Raw genomic sequence first — 14177 nt, 5'->3', positions numbered from 1 at the left:
AAAAAAAGCACCGGACGCGAATGGGTCCGATTAAATCACTTAAAACTGTGTCGTTTTGTTCACCAATTGATGATATCAGGGACCCCTTCCGCATTTTTACATTCCCGCCAAGCAATCGTGCTCCTCTCCTTCTCCCTTTCTCTCTCTCTATCTCTGCTGAGTTAGAGAAGCAAAATTCAGTAATGGAGTTCAGTCTCAGCGGAAACCCTCTCAAGACCTTTTCTCGGTCCATCACTTGCCTCGCTCGTGTCGGCAACGAGCTTGTTCTTCGAGCTTCTCCTTCTCAGGTGAAACTGAAATTCTTCCGTCAACTTTTCATTCCTTTTCTTTTTTCCTTTCTCTCGGAATCATTGTCGCCAAACAGATTTGGATATCCGAAGAAAACGATATTCTCAACTAATACTCCAAATTTTATATATCAGTTAAATGATCATATCACAAACAACGGACAATTTAACCGATTAAGTCAGTTGTCGATGTTGTTAATTTGTGTTTCTTGCGTGTTTGGCGCGCCTAGGGTTTTGGTTATTTGTATTTATTTTGTACTTTCTTTGGATTTTTTTCACTTTTGCGTTTTCGATTACACGAGTGATGAATCATGTTCGGATGTTTGAAATTTTTAGGATTAAGCCATATAGTGACTCAATTTGGTTTGCAAGGAAATGCGGGTGATTAGGTTTTCCTTCTTTTTACGCATGTAATCATGTATAATTTTTTGCAAAATTGGGTATTAAGTGAGATCACTATTATATGTTTGATTGATGACAACATGGAAGTGAAGAATAGGAAATGGATTTTCAGTGCGGGATGTTCTTTTTATATGGAACTTGTTTAGTTCTGTTTTCCGTCAAGTGAGATTACTAACCTCTATTTGGTCTTATGAAGATATACATTTGAAGAGCAGAAAATGGAGCTTGGAACCTTGACGATTTAACAGTAGTTAGATTTGAGAGACTGAAAGCTTATTTTAGCAGTAGTTAGATTGGGGAGACTGAAAGCATATTTTAGCAGCAGTTAGGTTTGAGAGACTGAAATCTTATTTTTTATGCTAACTGATAAATTTTGTGTTGCAGCTGGCTCTTCACACACTTAATTCATCGCGATCTGCCTATCAGTCTATTTTATTCAAGCCTTCTTTCTTTGATGTTTATACAGTTTCTGGTTCACAAATCCAATGTAGTGTACTTTTGAAGGTATGTTATTATGTTCTAACATTTGAACTTGAATGGATAATTTCTTTTATTCAGGCTCGTTATTGATACAGTGCAGTCAGGCCATTTGTTCTGTTCTCAGGACACCGATTGCAAGTATTGATAATCTGACTGTGCAGTTGCTCGATCCCGATGCATCAAAAGTGAAATGGACACTGGAATGTTGTAGTGGTAAATTGCTTTCCCTGTGTTTCTCTTACCCAACCAGAGTTGTCAGTAATTGATAATTAATGTCACGGAGGGATTGTCTTGTTCCTTCCTGTATCAGTAGTGATGGGTAGATTCTGTATATGATACCGGCCATTTCCATTTCTCTATAGTGGTATTTTCAGTGAGTGAGGAAGTTTCTAGCAACCATGGTTCTGGGCATGTAATATTAACAAAGAGGTGAAAGTGTTTCCTTCATAACTTGGTCGATTCAGTTCTTTTTTTTTTTTTTTAATTTTAGTTTCTCAAACTCACTCAATCGTCATTGGAAAAAATACGGAATATGGCAACTAATATCAGTGGTGGCTAGAATATTGCAGGTATATGCTGGCGCTACAGTAGCTTTCTAAAACCCACTATGGCTGATTAAGTTTGTGCTGATATTGTAATTAGTGTGTGAAAAAAGAAGTTCCTAAATAGCTTGTTATATATTACTCTTGAAACTGTTTCCAAAATATTGCAAATGACTCTTCATCCTGGAACTGGAGATTTTGCTTTGGAGTTTCTTGTATAAATAAGCCTTCTCAGAAAACATATAGAATTGTGCATATTAATATTGCAATTAGTTTTATCTCGTGATTTCTGATTCAATTATTACCTTCAAAAGATAAATCAAATAAAACTTTTGACTTCTCATTCATTGACTGTACACTACGTTTATCATATAACACAACTTCATCATTAAGTACAATCTTCAATATCCTAAATTTTGACATTATAATTTTATTGTACAGGGATGAAAAAAGCATATTGGATTACTTGCAATGTTGAACCAGATATACAACATTTGTCTCTTGATAGGAGGAAATTCCCTAGTAGCTTTATAGTTAGGCCTCATGATCTGAGTAGATTGCTTGGAAACTTCCAATCATCTCTTCAGGAGATTACCATCATCGCAACAGAGCCAACTTCCTTACCTTCAGATGTTGCAGGTGAAATCGGTGGAAAAGCTGTGGAACTTAGAAGTTATGTAGATCCAAGCAAAGGTAAATATATCTCCCTTTTATAGTGATTTTTTCCAAAAATAAAAGCAGTGATGGTTTATTTATAACTGCAGAAAATGACTCCTTGTTGCACACTCAACTCTGGATAGATCCTTCAGAAGAATTTGTGCACTATACTCACACTGGCGACCCTGTGGACGTTACTTTTGGTATGAAGGAGTTGAAGGTATAGTGGTCTTGACAGGATTTGCCAGATCTGTTTAATTATATGAGGACATAAAATTCAACCTAACATGAATTGTTGTCATTATTTGACAACTTACGATAGTTTTGTTTGTGCATGAAGTGACAGACCTTGTGTTATGTGCATTTTGATTGATCCAATTGTTTATTTTTTTGGTTCCTTGCCTTTCATATTCAGGCATTTCTTTCTTTCTGCGAGAGCTGCGAGGTTGACATTCACCTATTTTTTGAAAAGGCTGGCGAGTAAGATTTTTTCCATTATCTCCACATGGTCTTGTATTGCTTTTTCTTCTTCTTTTTCTTCCTTAGAAAGGAGTAATTGTTTTTGTGGATTTAGCAAACAACTAGCTTTAACCAAGTATATATTCAACATTATTGGGTACCTAGTGATAAGTATTGGTTCTGGTCTAGATCACAGCATAGACTGAGCCCAAAGCACAAAAGGGGGCTTCTTTTGGTCTAGGTTCATATAATACCATGTAAATAATATTATGGACTAGGTTGAAGAAATGTCACTCGTTTTCAATGTCTAATCTAACTGAAACTATTAAAATCTGAGTAATTTCTGCAATTTTGGTTCCATGGGGATTCATATCATTTTTAGTTATACATGGGCAACAAGTAATAACGTAGGTTCCATTGAAACTCGAGTTTATACCATTTAGTGGTAATTTTGGTCTTAAAATGTATGTTTGGTTACTCTTGATACAAATTTGGAGAAATATGATTCATGAGAATGTTACTAAATAGATTGTGAATGATAACTGCATAACCATTCAAGAAAAAAATTAATTGTCATTGTTTTCTCAGTCAAATGCTGGAACATTTAATCATGAAGTGGACCCATCTTAAAATTTCAGTTACTTATCTACCTTGGTAATCATTCTTGGTGCATGTATTTTACTATTCAGCTGTGTTGGGTGTTGGAAATAATCATTCAATTGTGGGAACAGGCCGATACTAATGGCACCGAAATTTGGTTTAGACGATGGGGCTGGTTCAAACTTTGATGCTACGCTTGTACTTGCAACCATGCTTGTATCACAGCTCCATCAAGGCAATCCTTCAGAACCACCACAAGCTGCTGCTGCTGCTGCTGAAAGGATGGGATCTCAAGCGCCGGAAGAGAGGTGTAGGATAAATGTTCCTGAGCATCCATCTGACCACACCAGAATTTGGTCTGAGCTTTCAGGTCGGAATTCAGAATTTACTGGTGTCTAGTGACTATACTCCTGACAGCTGAAATATTCCAACCGTATTTTTTTGCAGGGAGTGTAGTTAGAAGTGGCAGTAGTGTCGAGGAGAGGCTGGCTCAAGGGGAAAGAAATCTTAATTCTGGTGAACAGGGGGAAATTCAAAGGATTGGTGCAATGCGAATATCAAAAGACAGATCTGTTACAGAAGATATTCCTGGTATGTATCCTAGATGTTACTGCTTGCTTGCTGTCTGTGCTCGCATTGTTAGTAATTTGTACACCATAGTTCCTTCCGATATTTTCTGTCCACGGAAAATTTGGTTCAGTTACTTATAATTAAAATAAGAGAGAGAGGTGGGTGCCCAGGCTCCAGGGAGGATTGCGTGAGAGAAGAAAATCCAGTCTTGTTGGATGGTGGGAATCATAGTGATGCATCAACACTTGGTTAGATAACAGTTGTTTAGAGCGCTAAATTTAGTTTTTGTTTTGAATCTTGGAGGTGTTGATTTTTATCAAGTCATGTAACATAATACTTAAGTAGTTTGAGAGGTATCCATGATTCAGTTCTCTTGCTTATTAATGTTCAAGCTTCGGTGATAAATATTATTTGTTTCTACATTAGGAATTATTCATAGGAAGTACTCTATTCATTTGAATAGAGTCCTTGAGGTGAAAAGTCCTCTCTCTTTCTCTCTCGCACATCCCTCTCAAATCCTAATACAAACCGGTTATTTTTTGCACTCTGTTGATTGTTATATTAGCTTTTATGTTATGCCTATGGAAAAATATAATGCTGAAAGCGCAGAAGGTGGTCTATTTGCTTGTGCAAGCATATTTTGCCTCTTCTGCAATTACTCATTTTTATTTATATGTTTTCTCAGGGAGGTCTACAGTTAATGACCATGGCTTCTCACAGCGTCATCCAAGTAACTGGGTCGATGCAGATGAGGATGATGACGATGACAATGGAGATGAGAATGGACTCTGTGTCCAGTCAACACCGCCATACTATGAAGAACACTAGTGGTAAGAAAGATCTCTGCTTGATTATAGGCTTCTTTCCTTTCAATGTTGTCACTTATGATGCTTTAATAAATTTATGGTTGCAGGTAGAAAGTTGTTAAGAAATTGTCTTACCACATAATGTTTAATTTTGATGGTAACTGATTTTAAGCAATAACATGATCTTGATCGCTTGCTCGGTCAATGGAAGTTCCTTCAGTATTACCCTCAAGTTTCATTGTTAGTGAGGTGCAACGCAACCCAGATTTATCCCTTTTCAACAATGGTGGGAATTTCCTTAAGGTAGGGGAATGAAGACTTAGTAGATTTATTTTTACTACTCTTACCGTTATCAGCAGTTAATGTAATTTATCTTTGACTGTGGAATTTTCCTGCATATAATTGTTAACTATTCCTAGAAAGATGGCTATAGAAAAAAAAAATTGGTTGCCGGTCAGTAGACTGAAATGGTGAATTAAACTTGTAACCCAGTATTGTTATGGGACCTCTTCATTGGAATTGTTGAAGTTCCACAGAGAGCTGTGCTCAGAGGTGATAGGAGTTAACCAACCTGAAATCTGACCCATTGTGATCAAATAGAATCGATAACTTGAAATCTAAATGACCAAGGGTTGAAATGAAGTGATATTGAAACAATTCGGGTGTAACCAATGACTTGACTAGTCCAATTATTTGATACGGAATGATTTACTGCTTGAAATAACTTGAAATTTAAAGTTAACTGGAATTAGATAACATGGAAAATACATAACCCAAAATACACCCAAAAATTCATAACTCTAAATCTGAAATTCGAAATGCACTTACAATGAAATTAGACTCCATAGAGAAAGCTCAAACTTGAGAAGACCCAAAATCCAAGTTAAAATTTCATTATTCACGAAAAATCTTTAGTTACCCAAAACTAAATTGGACAGAAATTCAAATAAACTAAGAATTGAATAAACCGAAATCTAAAAGAGCTGAAACCTAGAATGATCAACTTAATTCAATCTCAATCTACTTTATCAATCTCTTGCTATACCTGCATATTTCAATGCTTCTAGTTGAATCATGGCGGAACCATGGTAATTTCTGTTAATAGATTGTTTCCTTCAGGAGTTTGGTTATTTTATTTTAGGAATTTCTGCTTACTTTTAAGCCTAGTATTATGCATTTGGTCGTCCAGACTCCAGTGTATTAATGCCTTGATGTTTCTCGGTTAATGTCTGGATTTGTCACAAGTAGATTCTTTAATTTTGGAAAGAAATCGTAGTTTGGCCTTTCGTGTTTGTTCCTGAAAACTGCCCTCTGGACTGACTATGACGGCATTCCCAAGAGCACAGCCATTTCCCACCCTTGCCTTAGTTCTCCTAGGTAGGAAGGGAGATTATTTGCTGCCTGAGACTCATGTTGTCTCTCTGCTAATTAGTTAATACTCTATTGCAATTTAATAATTTTTTACAATAGCTTAGCTTTATATAGTAATGTTGAGTGATCATGATGTGAAGTTATTACAATTACGTAAATAGCTATAGTAATTTAAGAAAAGAAAACATTAGTAGATATTGGGGAGTCACGGTGCAAATTGGTAGAATCCAGCTTGACCCCATCTGAAACAATATTTTGACTGAACGAAACTGAGAGTCTTTAAATGAAAAACTGCTCCTGAAATTTACCCAGTAAAACTCTTGTCCCAATTCGTCTGGTTAATGTTTTTCATTCAAGTCTTAGTTCCGAGTTCTGACATCACCCAACAAGACTCTCATCTCAAGACTGTCTGTTTGTTCATTCTAGAAGTAGAATCCTGAAAATCTGTTGATGGGCCATTTTACTATCAACCTAGCCCCCGAGAGATTTTAGTTTTTAACTCTTATATTCTCTGTTACCCTGCTAGCACGATCCTCAAACAATGCTTACATGACAGGTACTTCTCATTATTCTTGATTTTTTTAGTACTTTTTAAAGTGTCTTGTAATATGTAGTTCAGATATTAGTGGGTAATCTGTCTTTGTATTGCTACAAGTGGAGAGGGTGTAGCCTGTTTTAAACGTGAGGGTCTCATAAAAATATTTAAGGATATACCCAGCAGAGGTCAAAAGATTAGGACAATCAAAAGAGTTTAGAGAGGCAAGAGGGGGGGGTTCTGTTTGGGAGCTTAGAAAATTTGAGGGTTTTTCCGTCATTTACGAAGGAATGTCTTTCAGTCAGTCTCATAAAAATATTAGAATGTGAATATTTAATTTGAAAAAAAGATTGTTTGTTAGGAACCAGCTGGCTGCGGGGGACGCGCAAACACCGTCCTGGTGATCTGTGTTGGGCCCCACCCTCTTAAACGGCTACGTGCGTGTTAACCGTCGTTTGTTCTATTTTGGCTGACGCCGTTTCTTGAAAATTCTTATTCTCGCTTTATAGCCCTTGTTGTTGCGGTAATTTTTTTTTTTTTAATTTTTAATTTTGTTTTTTCCTAGTGATTTGATTGAATTGTAATATCAAAAGTGTAAAAAATAATGCATAAAAAAGGTAGAAAATATAAACGCTTTAGATGGAATATCTGTGAGAATTTTATTTTGAAATTTTTAGGTCACAGCCGGTAATTCTAGAGAATTTAGATTCCACGGTTCCTCTTCTAATCTTTGGTGTTCTCTCTCTTTCCTCCCAGCAGCAACAAGACGACCAGCTTAGGTGGTCTTAATTTACAGGATTCGCATTTGATTAGCTACTCAAAAAATAAAATAAAATAAAATTATTACGAAATAGCTGATTACTTAGCCGCCAGCCAGTTCTATATGTAGATTAGTTTATATTTTCCTAATTACTTGTGTTGCCATGAGAAAGAATATTTTAGAGATTTTTAACTTTTTAAATTTCTGATTTTACGAAAGTTGTTGGGAGTAAAACGATTCTATGAATATTTTATGATTGCTTTCTTGGTTTTGCTTTTTTTTTTTTTTTTAATTATTTTTTTTTTCCCAGTAGTTGGTCTGGATGATTACAATCTTAATTTCCAAGGGAAGTTAGTCTTAGATGAAAGTGGTTAGCACGATTTTGGTTTTTGTTTGATTTTAGCGCCAGACTAGTTAACAAAACTATTCATCGTTTTCCAACTTTGTTACTCACTTGGTTACTGGCCTCACTTGTGGACTTCTGTGTTTACCCACAATTATATAATGAAGGGCAGTGTCGAAAAATAGTTTAAGAGATTAACCCTCTTCTTTACTTAGTTTTTTTTTTTTTTTTTTTTCCTGTTTATATCGAATTTCAACCCTTTTAGGTCAACCACTGACTTCTTCAATCCCTAACTTCATCTCTGTTTTTTTTTTTTCCGTTCATTTTGCTTCTTTCCATGTCTATAAACAAGAACATAACCCGATAGTCAAACCCTGGAAAATAATAAAAATCACAGTAACGCAACAACCCTTGTATTATTCCAAGGCTAAACAGCAAGGTAGTGATTCCCACGAACTATTCCCAATTTGAAAAGGCCACACCCGATGGCATTCTTCGTAATAAACAACCAAATCAATGTCTCTTCTCCAACTCCATACCACTTATTACGAGTCCCGACTGGCCCTTTTTAAGCTCCGAAACATGGTAAGAAATTCAAAACGCCCACAACAAAAACACCAGCAGGAGAGAAGACGGAGAAGCAGACCCTGAAAACCCAGAAGAAAGGAGAGACAAAGAGTGTCTTTACTTCTTCGTTTCTTCTTAATTTTTCTGCAACAATGGCGAACCAGTACTTGTTCAGTTCCCGTAGATTTCTCCTGCTTATCTGCGCCATCTTGATGGTTATCACCGAATCATGGAGTGTCGGAGCGAGTGGGGACCACCAGCACCAACTAGGCTGGATACCCACCGGAGTATCCACCTGCAAGGGCTCCATGGCAGAGTGCTTGGCTGCTGGCGAATTAGAGGGGGAATTCCTGATGGATTCAGAGATCAACCGGCGCATCCTAGCGACCACCAAGTACATCAGCTACGGTGCTCTCCAGAGGAACTCCGTGCCCTGTTCCCGACGCGGCACTTCCTACTACAACTGCCAGCAAGGCGGTCAGGCCAACCCCTACAACCGTGGCTGCAGCGCCATTACAAGGTGCAGGAGTTGATCTACTACATCTTCCATTTTCCTTTCTTTTTTTTTTCTTGGGTTAATTTTTACTGTTTCTAAAAATGGATTCGATTGTTATACATGGGAAAAGGAAAAAAAAAAAAAACAAACAAACAAATTTAAGGGGTGGGTGGTGATAAATCTGGTAATGGGTCTGTCTTGCTGTTTTCATAAATTACTTTTGGATTTCTCTGTAAAAGATTACTTCATTTCTTCTGTTTGTCTTCCTTTTTCTTCCTTCTTTTACGTTTTGCTTCTGCTTAGGACCCGTGATCTGATTTCAAAACCAAACCACAAGTAACCATCCAGCCAATTGTTGAATTCTCTTCGTTACAGTGTCTTAACATATATATATATGTATATGTGTGTATAAAATCTTCTGAACGGTATATAATTGGTAGTAGTAGTTGAATTTTTTGAGATTGTCATTTCTTATATTGCTGATGTGATACACCACCATCTATCTTATTTTTAATCAAATTGCTCTTCCATCTACTGCCCAAATGAGAACCCACTTCCTCAAATTTCACAATAATTGGATGCAGAAAAAGGTGAATTGAATTGAAAGTATGAACATCACCCACAGAGTAGAGAGATTTGTCTTTGACAAAATTAAAATATATATATATATATATACACACAAATCAAGAAGAAGAAGGAAAAGAATCTGCATAAATTTTTGGAAAGTGGGACCTACAGTTATGGCATCATTGTTATGATTTGATTTAATTTTGATTGGTAAGCTGTGATAGAAATGGACCCATCTTTAACAACCTATCGTGCTTATTACCTAAAGCTGATAAAGCATTGAATCTATTACTCATTAATCTTATCAACCTTTCTTTTAAAATAATATATATATATATATATATATACATACATACATACATATAATATTGCATCAATTTGTCCCAAAAGCAATGAATCAAAAATTGAAAGGAAAAGCCAATAGAATAAAATAGTTTGAAGATTTTGTTAACCCATGTAGTGTTTCTCATTAAGCCCAAAGACGATTCGGGCCTTAGACATCAAAACTAACTATTATATGTATATATATGTGTGTATGTATGTATTTCAAATAAGTTGTGCTTGATGGGTAAGCATATTTTTGAGGAGAGTGATGAAAATATTATATATCTAAGTGATGGTTCACTAGTAATACGATAGTTAAAATGGGTACCAAGAAAAATGCTACAAGATAATTACTTTTAAATGTAAAGTATTTAAGCTTAATATTGATAGAGAAGTTTAGAATGTCGTGTAAAGTGAATAATAATAATATAAAAAAAATCAAGAGGAAAAAATAACGATACGGTAAAAGTTATCACGTCGATAACTATATCATACCATCGACGTTTTTAAAAATTGTTAACCTGTCTATCACTTATCATTTTATAAAAATATAACAATATTATGTATAATACGAAATTCTATTAAATGGTATTGAAAATATTATTAATAATAAGAAATATTTTTTATAAAATTTAAAAATATAAATTATACTTGATATAAAGTTATTATAAAAAATAATTTAAATTTTTTTAAAAAAGTATAAGTGCTTTCGGGCATTTATTATTTTTTTAAATATATTTATAAATTTTTATTTATTTTTATATTACTTTTTTTAAATTTCTCGCAAACTAAATGTTTGTATATTAATTTCTTTAATTTTCTTGCAAACCGAGCAAATACAAAAAAAAAAAAAAAATCATTCGTCTTGTTATCTTATATTTTATATTTTTAAATGTAATAAATATATTAAACGAAAAAAATGATTTTTAATTGTATAATTCAAATAAGATGATGGATCGGAGAGTAAAAAAGAAGTTGATTTGGATTTAATTAAATTTTTTTCTATTAATACCAACATAATTTTTTTTATAGAAAAAATAATTACTTTAATGGTCTCGTTAAATAATATTTTCTCTTATAAATATTTATTAATATTGTACTTATAGGAGATTACTCATCCTATACAATTTTCATTATTAAAATTAACAAATGGGTTAAACAAGTTTTGTCATAATAAATCATTTATTTTAAAAGTAAGAGTATTTTTAAATTGATTTATGGAATAATATCTCTTTTTATTAATAGATAAAAATTATATTTAATTAAAAGTATAATTAAAATAATAATTCTAATTTTAATTTATTCACGTGACGGTAATTTTTTCAAAAATGACAGTAGAGCGAGGTCCAGTAAATTAAAGCCACGTGGCAGAAACAACGCACCAGATGGATCGTAACTGTTCCGGAACAACGTGCCGGTATGGGCTTTCTTCGCATGGTGTATCAACTTAAACCTTAGCATCGAAGGAGTCAACGATCCGCCATTGACCAAACCATCGTCTCACCAGAACCGTCCATTTCACACGGAGATCCGTGCCGAAAAACTCGTATATAAATATGGAAACCCTCTGTATTTTTAGAATCCGGAAGAGCAAAGCTTCTCTTGTTTTCTTATAAATCGAAAAGTTTATTAAGCTTTTGATTCACGCAGTTTCAGTAATCACCGCAGTCGTCCCCTGTATTGCGATCATGGCTCATGAAGATTCCAACTCGCAGAAGCAGGAGATGGTATTGGTTTCCCGCTCCATTTCTCTCTTGATTTTGTTTTTTTATTTTAGGTTTCTCGCCGTGAATTGATCATAATTGTCGCTCGCTACATATGATTCTTTTGATTATTGGCAGATTTTTTATTTTTTATTTTTCAATATTATTACTTTTTTTGAATTTTTGCATCTAAGATTGTTCAAGTTTTTCGTTTATCATCGATTTGTTCGGATACTGAATCTTTTCTGGGAAATTTTGTTAGGTTGTTCAGGTTCTAAATGAGGATAACGTGGTTTTCATTAGGTTTTTAACGAATTAGTTTATTTATGATTGACGTTTTTTTTTTTTTTTTTGTGTTTGAAAGACCAAGGAGGAGGAGCAGAGGCTAAAGTACCTGCAATTCGTTCAAGTTGCAGCGTTTCACGCTGTAGTTTGTGTCGCTCATCTGTACGAGAAAGCGAAGGAGAAGTCAGGTCCCTTGAAGCCTGGAGTCGAGACAGTTGAAGGAACCGTGAAGAGTGTGGTTGGCCCTGTCTACGATAAGTTCCATGATGTCCCTATTGAACTCCTCAAGTTCGTTGATCGCAAGGTATTGCTTTTTTTTAATTTGAACTTAATCCAATTTCCCGCTTCAAAGTTTTATATTGGTTTCTTTCCATTTTTAATAGATTTAGAGGTTGTAGCATGTTGTTTATGGTCGAGCTTTTGTTCTTTCAATTGTGGAGGTCTTGGTTTCATGCATGCTTTGTGTTTAGGACAGGTTTATGCTATATGTTATTTCATCGGTTAATTGCCTCTGTTTAGGGTGAGTATCTTTTGTTCGTGGTAAAATAAAAGAAGTGTCTTCCAGTCATGTTTATCGAAGTTTTTTTAAATCTGTAAACCCGTTGAAACTTGAAAGCAATAGCTTAACATTGGACTGAAAATGGATTTCTGATACTGGGGGTTTGGTTCAAATTTTAATTTATGGAGTGGTAATAACAAAACGATGTAAGATATGGTAGAAATTTGAAAGAAAATAGCTTTGTAGTTCTAAATCAATTTTATGTCCAATTCAAGGAAGTTGTTTTCAGGATTCTTTCCATGAGAGAGAATACAAGATGATTGTGGAATTAGAGAAATGGATAGAGATGCCATTGTATTATCATATTTATAAATTATAATATGTTTTACATGTCAAATAATTAAAACATGGAAATGAAATAAAGATAGAAAGAATATAGTCACACTTGCAGCTGCTTAGGTTTTGCTTCTTATACGATACAGTCACTTGACAGAGATTCTGAATCCATCTGCACATTTGTTCATGGGAATCAGGAAAAATATGCCAGCAGCAGTTGTTCCAATTTTTTCTTAATACATGTCAAAGTATTAAGCATAGGTCATGTGAAAGGTGTTAAGAACCTTGTATGATCCTGATTTGCTTTAAGAGTTTTGGATGTCTCTCAATAGCTTAGTGGGTAGACTGTATTGTTCCTCAGTTTGCAATTGTTGGTTTTTTCAAGTTAGATTGTTCATCCTTGTGTTCTTTATTTTTATTAGTTCATTTTGCCCTAAAAGGTTGCTGGCATAAGAAGGTGATATATATATATATATATATATAGATCAATTCACAAATGGTGCTTTACTTTTACAACTTCTTTCACTTGTTATCGTCTGTGCAATTCTAGGGAAACAATGATAGTGCTAGTCATTAATCTACAGATGACTGCAATAGCATTTATTACATTTTATTTGGCTACTAAATCCCTGGCTCGAAGAGGCAGATTTAAGTAACACGTACTGCAACAGTTAAACATGTCAATCTGTTTTCGTGAGTCGTGTTTTTTGAAGTTTTGTTTATTTTTTGTAGGTAGATGAGTCTGTGACTGAGCTGGACCGTCGCATGCCACCAGTCCTCAAGCAAGTCTCAGCTCAAGCCTTTTCAGCAGCCCAAAAGGCTCCTGTCATGGCTCGATCTGTGGCTTCCGAAGTTCATCGTGCAGGTGTCGTAGACACTGCATCAGGATTTGCAAAATCTGTTTACACCAAGTGTGAGCCAACTGCAAAGGAGCTATACTCCAAGTACGAGCCAAAAGCAGAGCAATGTGCTGCGTCAGCCTGGCGCAAACTCAATCAGCTTCCACTTTTCCCCCAGGTAGCACAAGTTGTCATCCCAACTGCAGCCTACTGCACCGAGAAATACAACCAGACAGTGGTTAGCACTGCTGAAAAGGGATACCGGGTTTCCTCCTACTTGCCATTGGTGCCCACAAAGAAGATAGCTAAGATCTTCGGGGAGGAGGAGAAGACCGAGTACCAGCCGATGATTTCCAGTTCAAGTTAAGTCCAGTCAAAGCCGGTGTGTGCTCCGACGATGAGGGTTATTCCCACCTCCAAGACTTCGATTTCTCTGTGCCTGAGAAGATAATATAACCAAATTGTGTGCATACAGTTAGATGGTTCATTTATAAGGTGGTCGTTTTCTATATTTTCTGGATTATATATATATATATATATATATATGTTTCTTTGGTTTTTTGAGAGTCATTCAAGATCATTGTTTTATTACATTCAAGTCTTCAGTTAAAACATGAATTGTCTGCATATCTTTCTTGATTCGTATTCTGTGTACACCTTATTAGTGATTATGTTTCAGTGACCAGTTTATATTTAAAGCAAAGAGTCGTAGTGGAGTAGTAGCATGTCAGAAAGCATATAATATAAAG

General features: G+C 35.1%; 3 protein-coding genes across 4 annotated transcripts; all 3 read left to right on the top strand.

Annotated features, from left to right (window-relative positions):
* The first annotated feature begins 87 nt into the window (after positions 1-87).
* Positions 88-5322, top strand: RAD9 (cell cycle checkpoint control protein family). Of its 2 annotated transcripts, XM_022043338.2 has the most exons (11): positions 88-287; positions 1074-1193; positions 1274-1382; positions 2153-2404; positions 2476-2588; positions 2784-2848; positions 3416-3481; positions 3559-3797; positions 3875-4018; positions 4683-4827; positions 4911-5322. In XM_022043338.2, the coding sequence occupies exons 1-10, from the start codon at positions 183-185 to the stop codon at positions 4823-4825; spliced, it is 1356 nt and encodes a 451-aa protein (XP_021899030.1). In that variant the 5' UTR covers positions 88-182; the 3' UTR covers positions 4826-4827; positions 4911-5322. The 2 variants fall into 2 exon arrangements, with proteins under 2 accessions (XP_021899030.1, XP_021899031.1); XM_022043339.2 differs by lacking the exon at positions 3416-3481 and having other exon boundaries at positions 89-287.
* Positions 5323-8074: 2752 nt separating this feature from the next.
* On the top strand, positions 8075-9130 carry RALFL22 (ralf-like 22). Its single transcript, XM_088214845.1, has one exon. The coding sequence runs from the start codon at positions 8532-8534 to the stop codon at positions 8910-8912; it is 381 nt and encodes a 126-aa protein (XP_088070971.1). The 5' UTR covers positions 8075-8531; the 3' UTR covers positions 8913-9130.
* Positions 9131-11328: 2198 nt separating this feature from the next.
* LOC110815474 (Rubber elongation factor protein (REF)) lies at positions 11329-14069 on the top strand. Its single transcript, XM_022043287.2, has 3 exons — positions 11329-11493; positions 11834-12058; positions 13322-14069. Exons 1-3 carry the CDS (start codon positions 11455-11457, stop codon positions 13793-13795), a joined length of 738 nt encoding a protein of 245 aa, XP_021898979.1. The 5' UTR covers positions 11329-11454; the 3' UTR covers positions 13796-14069.
* The last annotated feature ends 108 nt before the right edge of the window (positions 14070-14177 follow it).

The sequence above is a fragment of the Carica papaya genome, chromosome 3 (assembly GCF_054855325.1).
Source record: "Carica papaya isolate Zhongbai chromosome 3, ASM5485532v1, whole genome shotgun sequence".
Taxonomy (NCBI): Eukaryota; Viridiplantae; Streptophyta; class Magnoliopsida; order Brassicales; family Caricaceae; genus Carica; species Carica papaya.
This window is presented reverse-complemented; position numbering and strand designations above follow the sequence as displayed.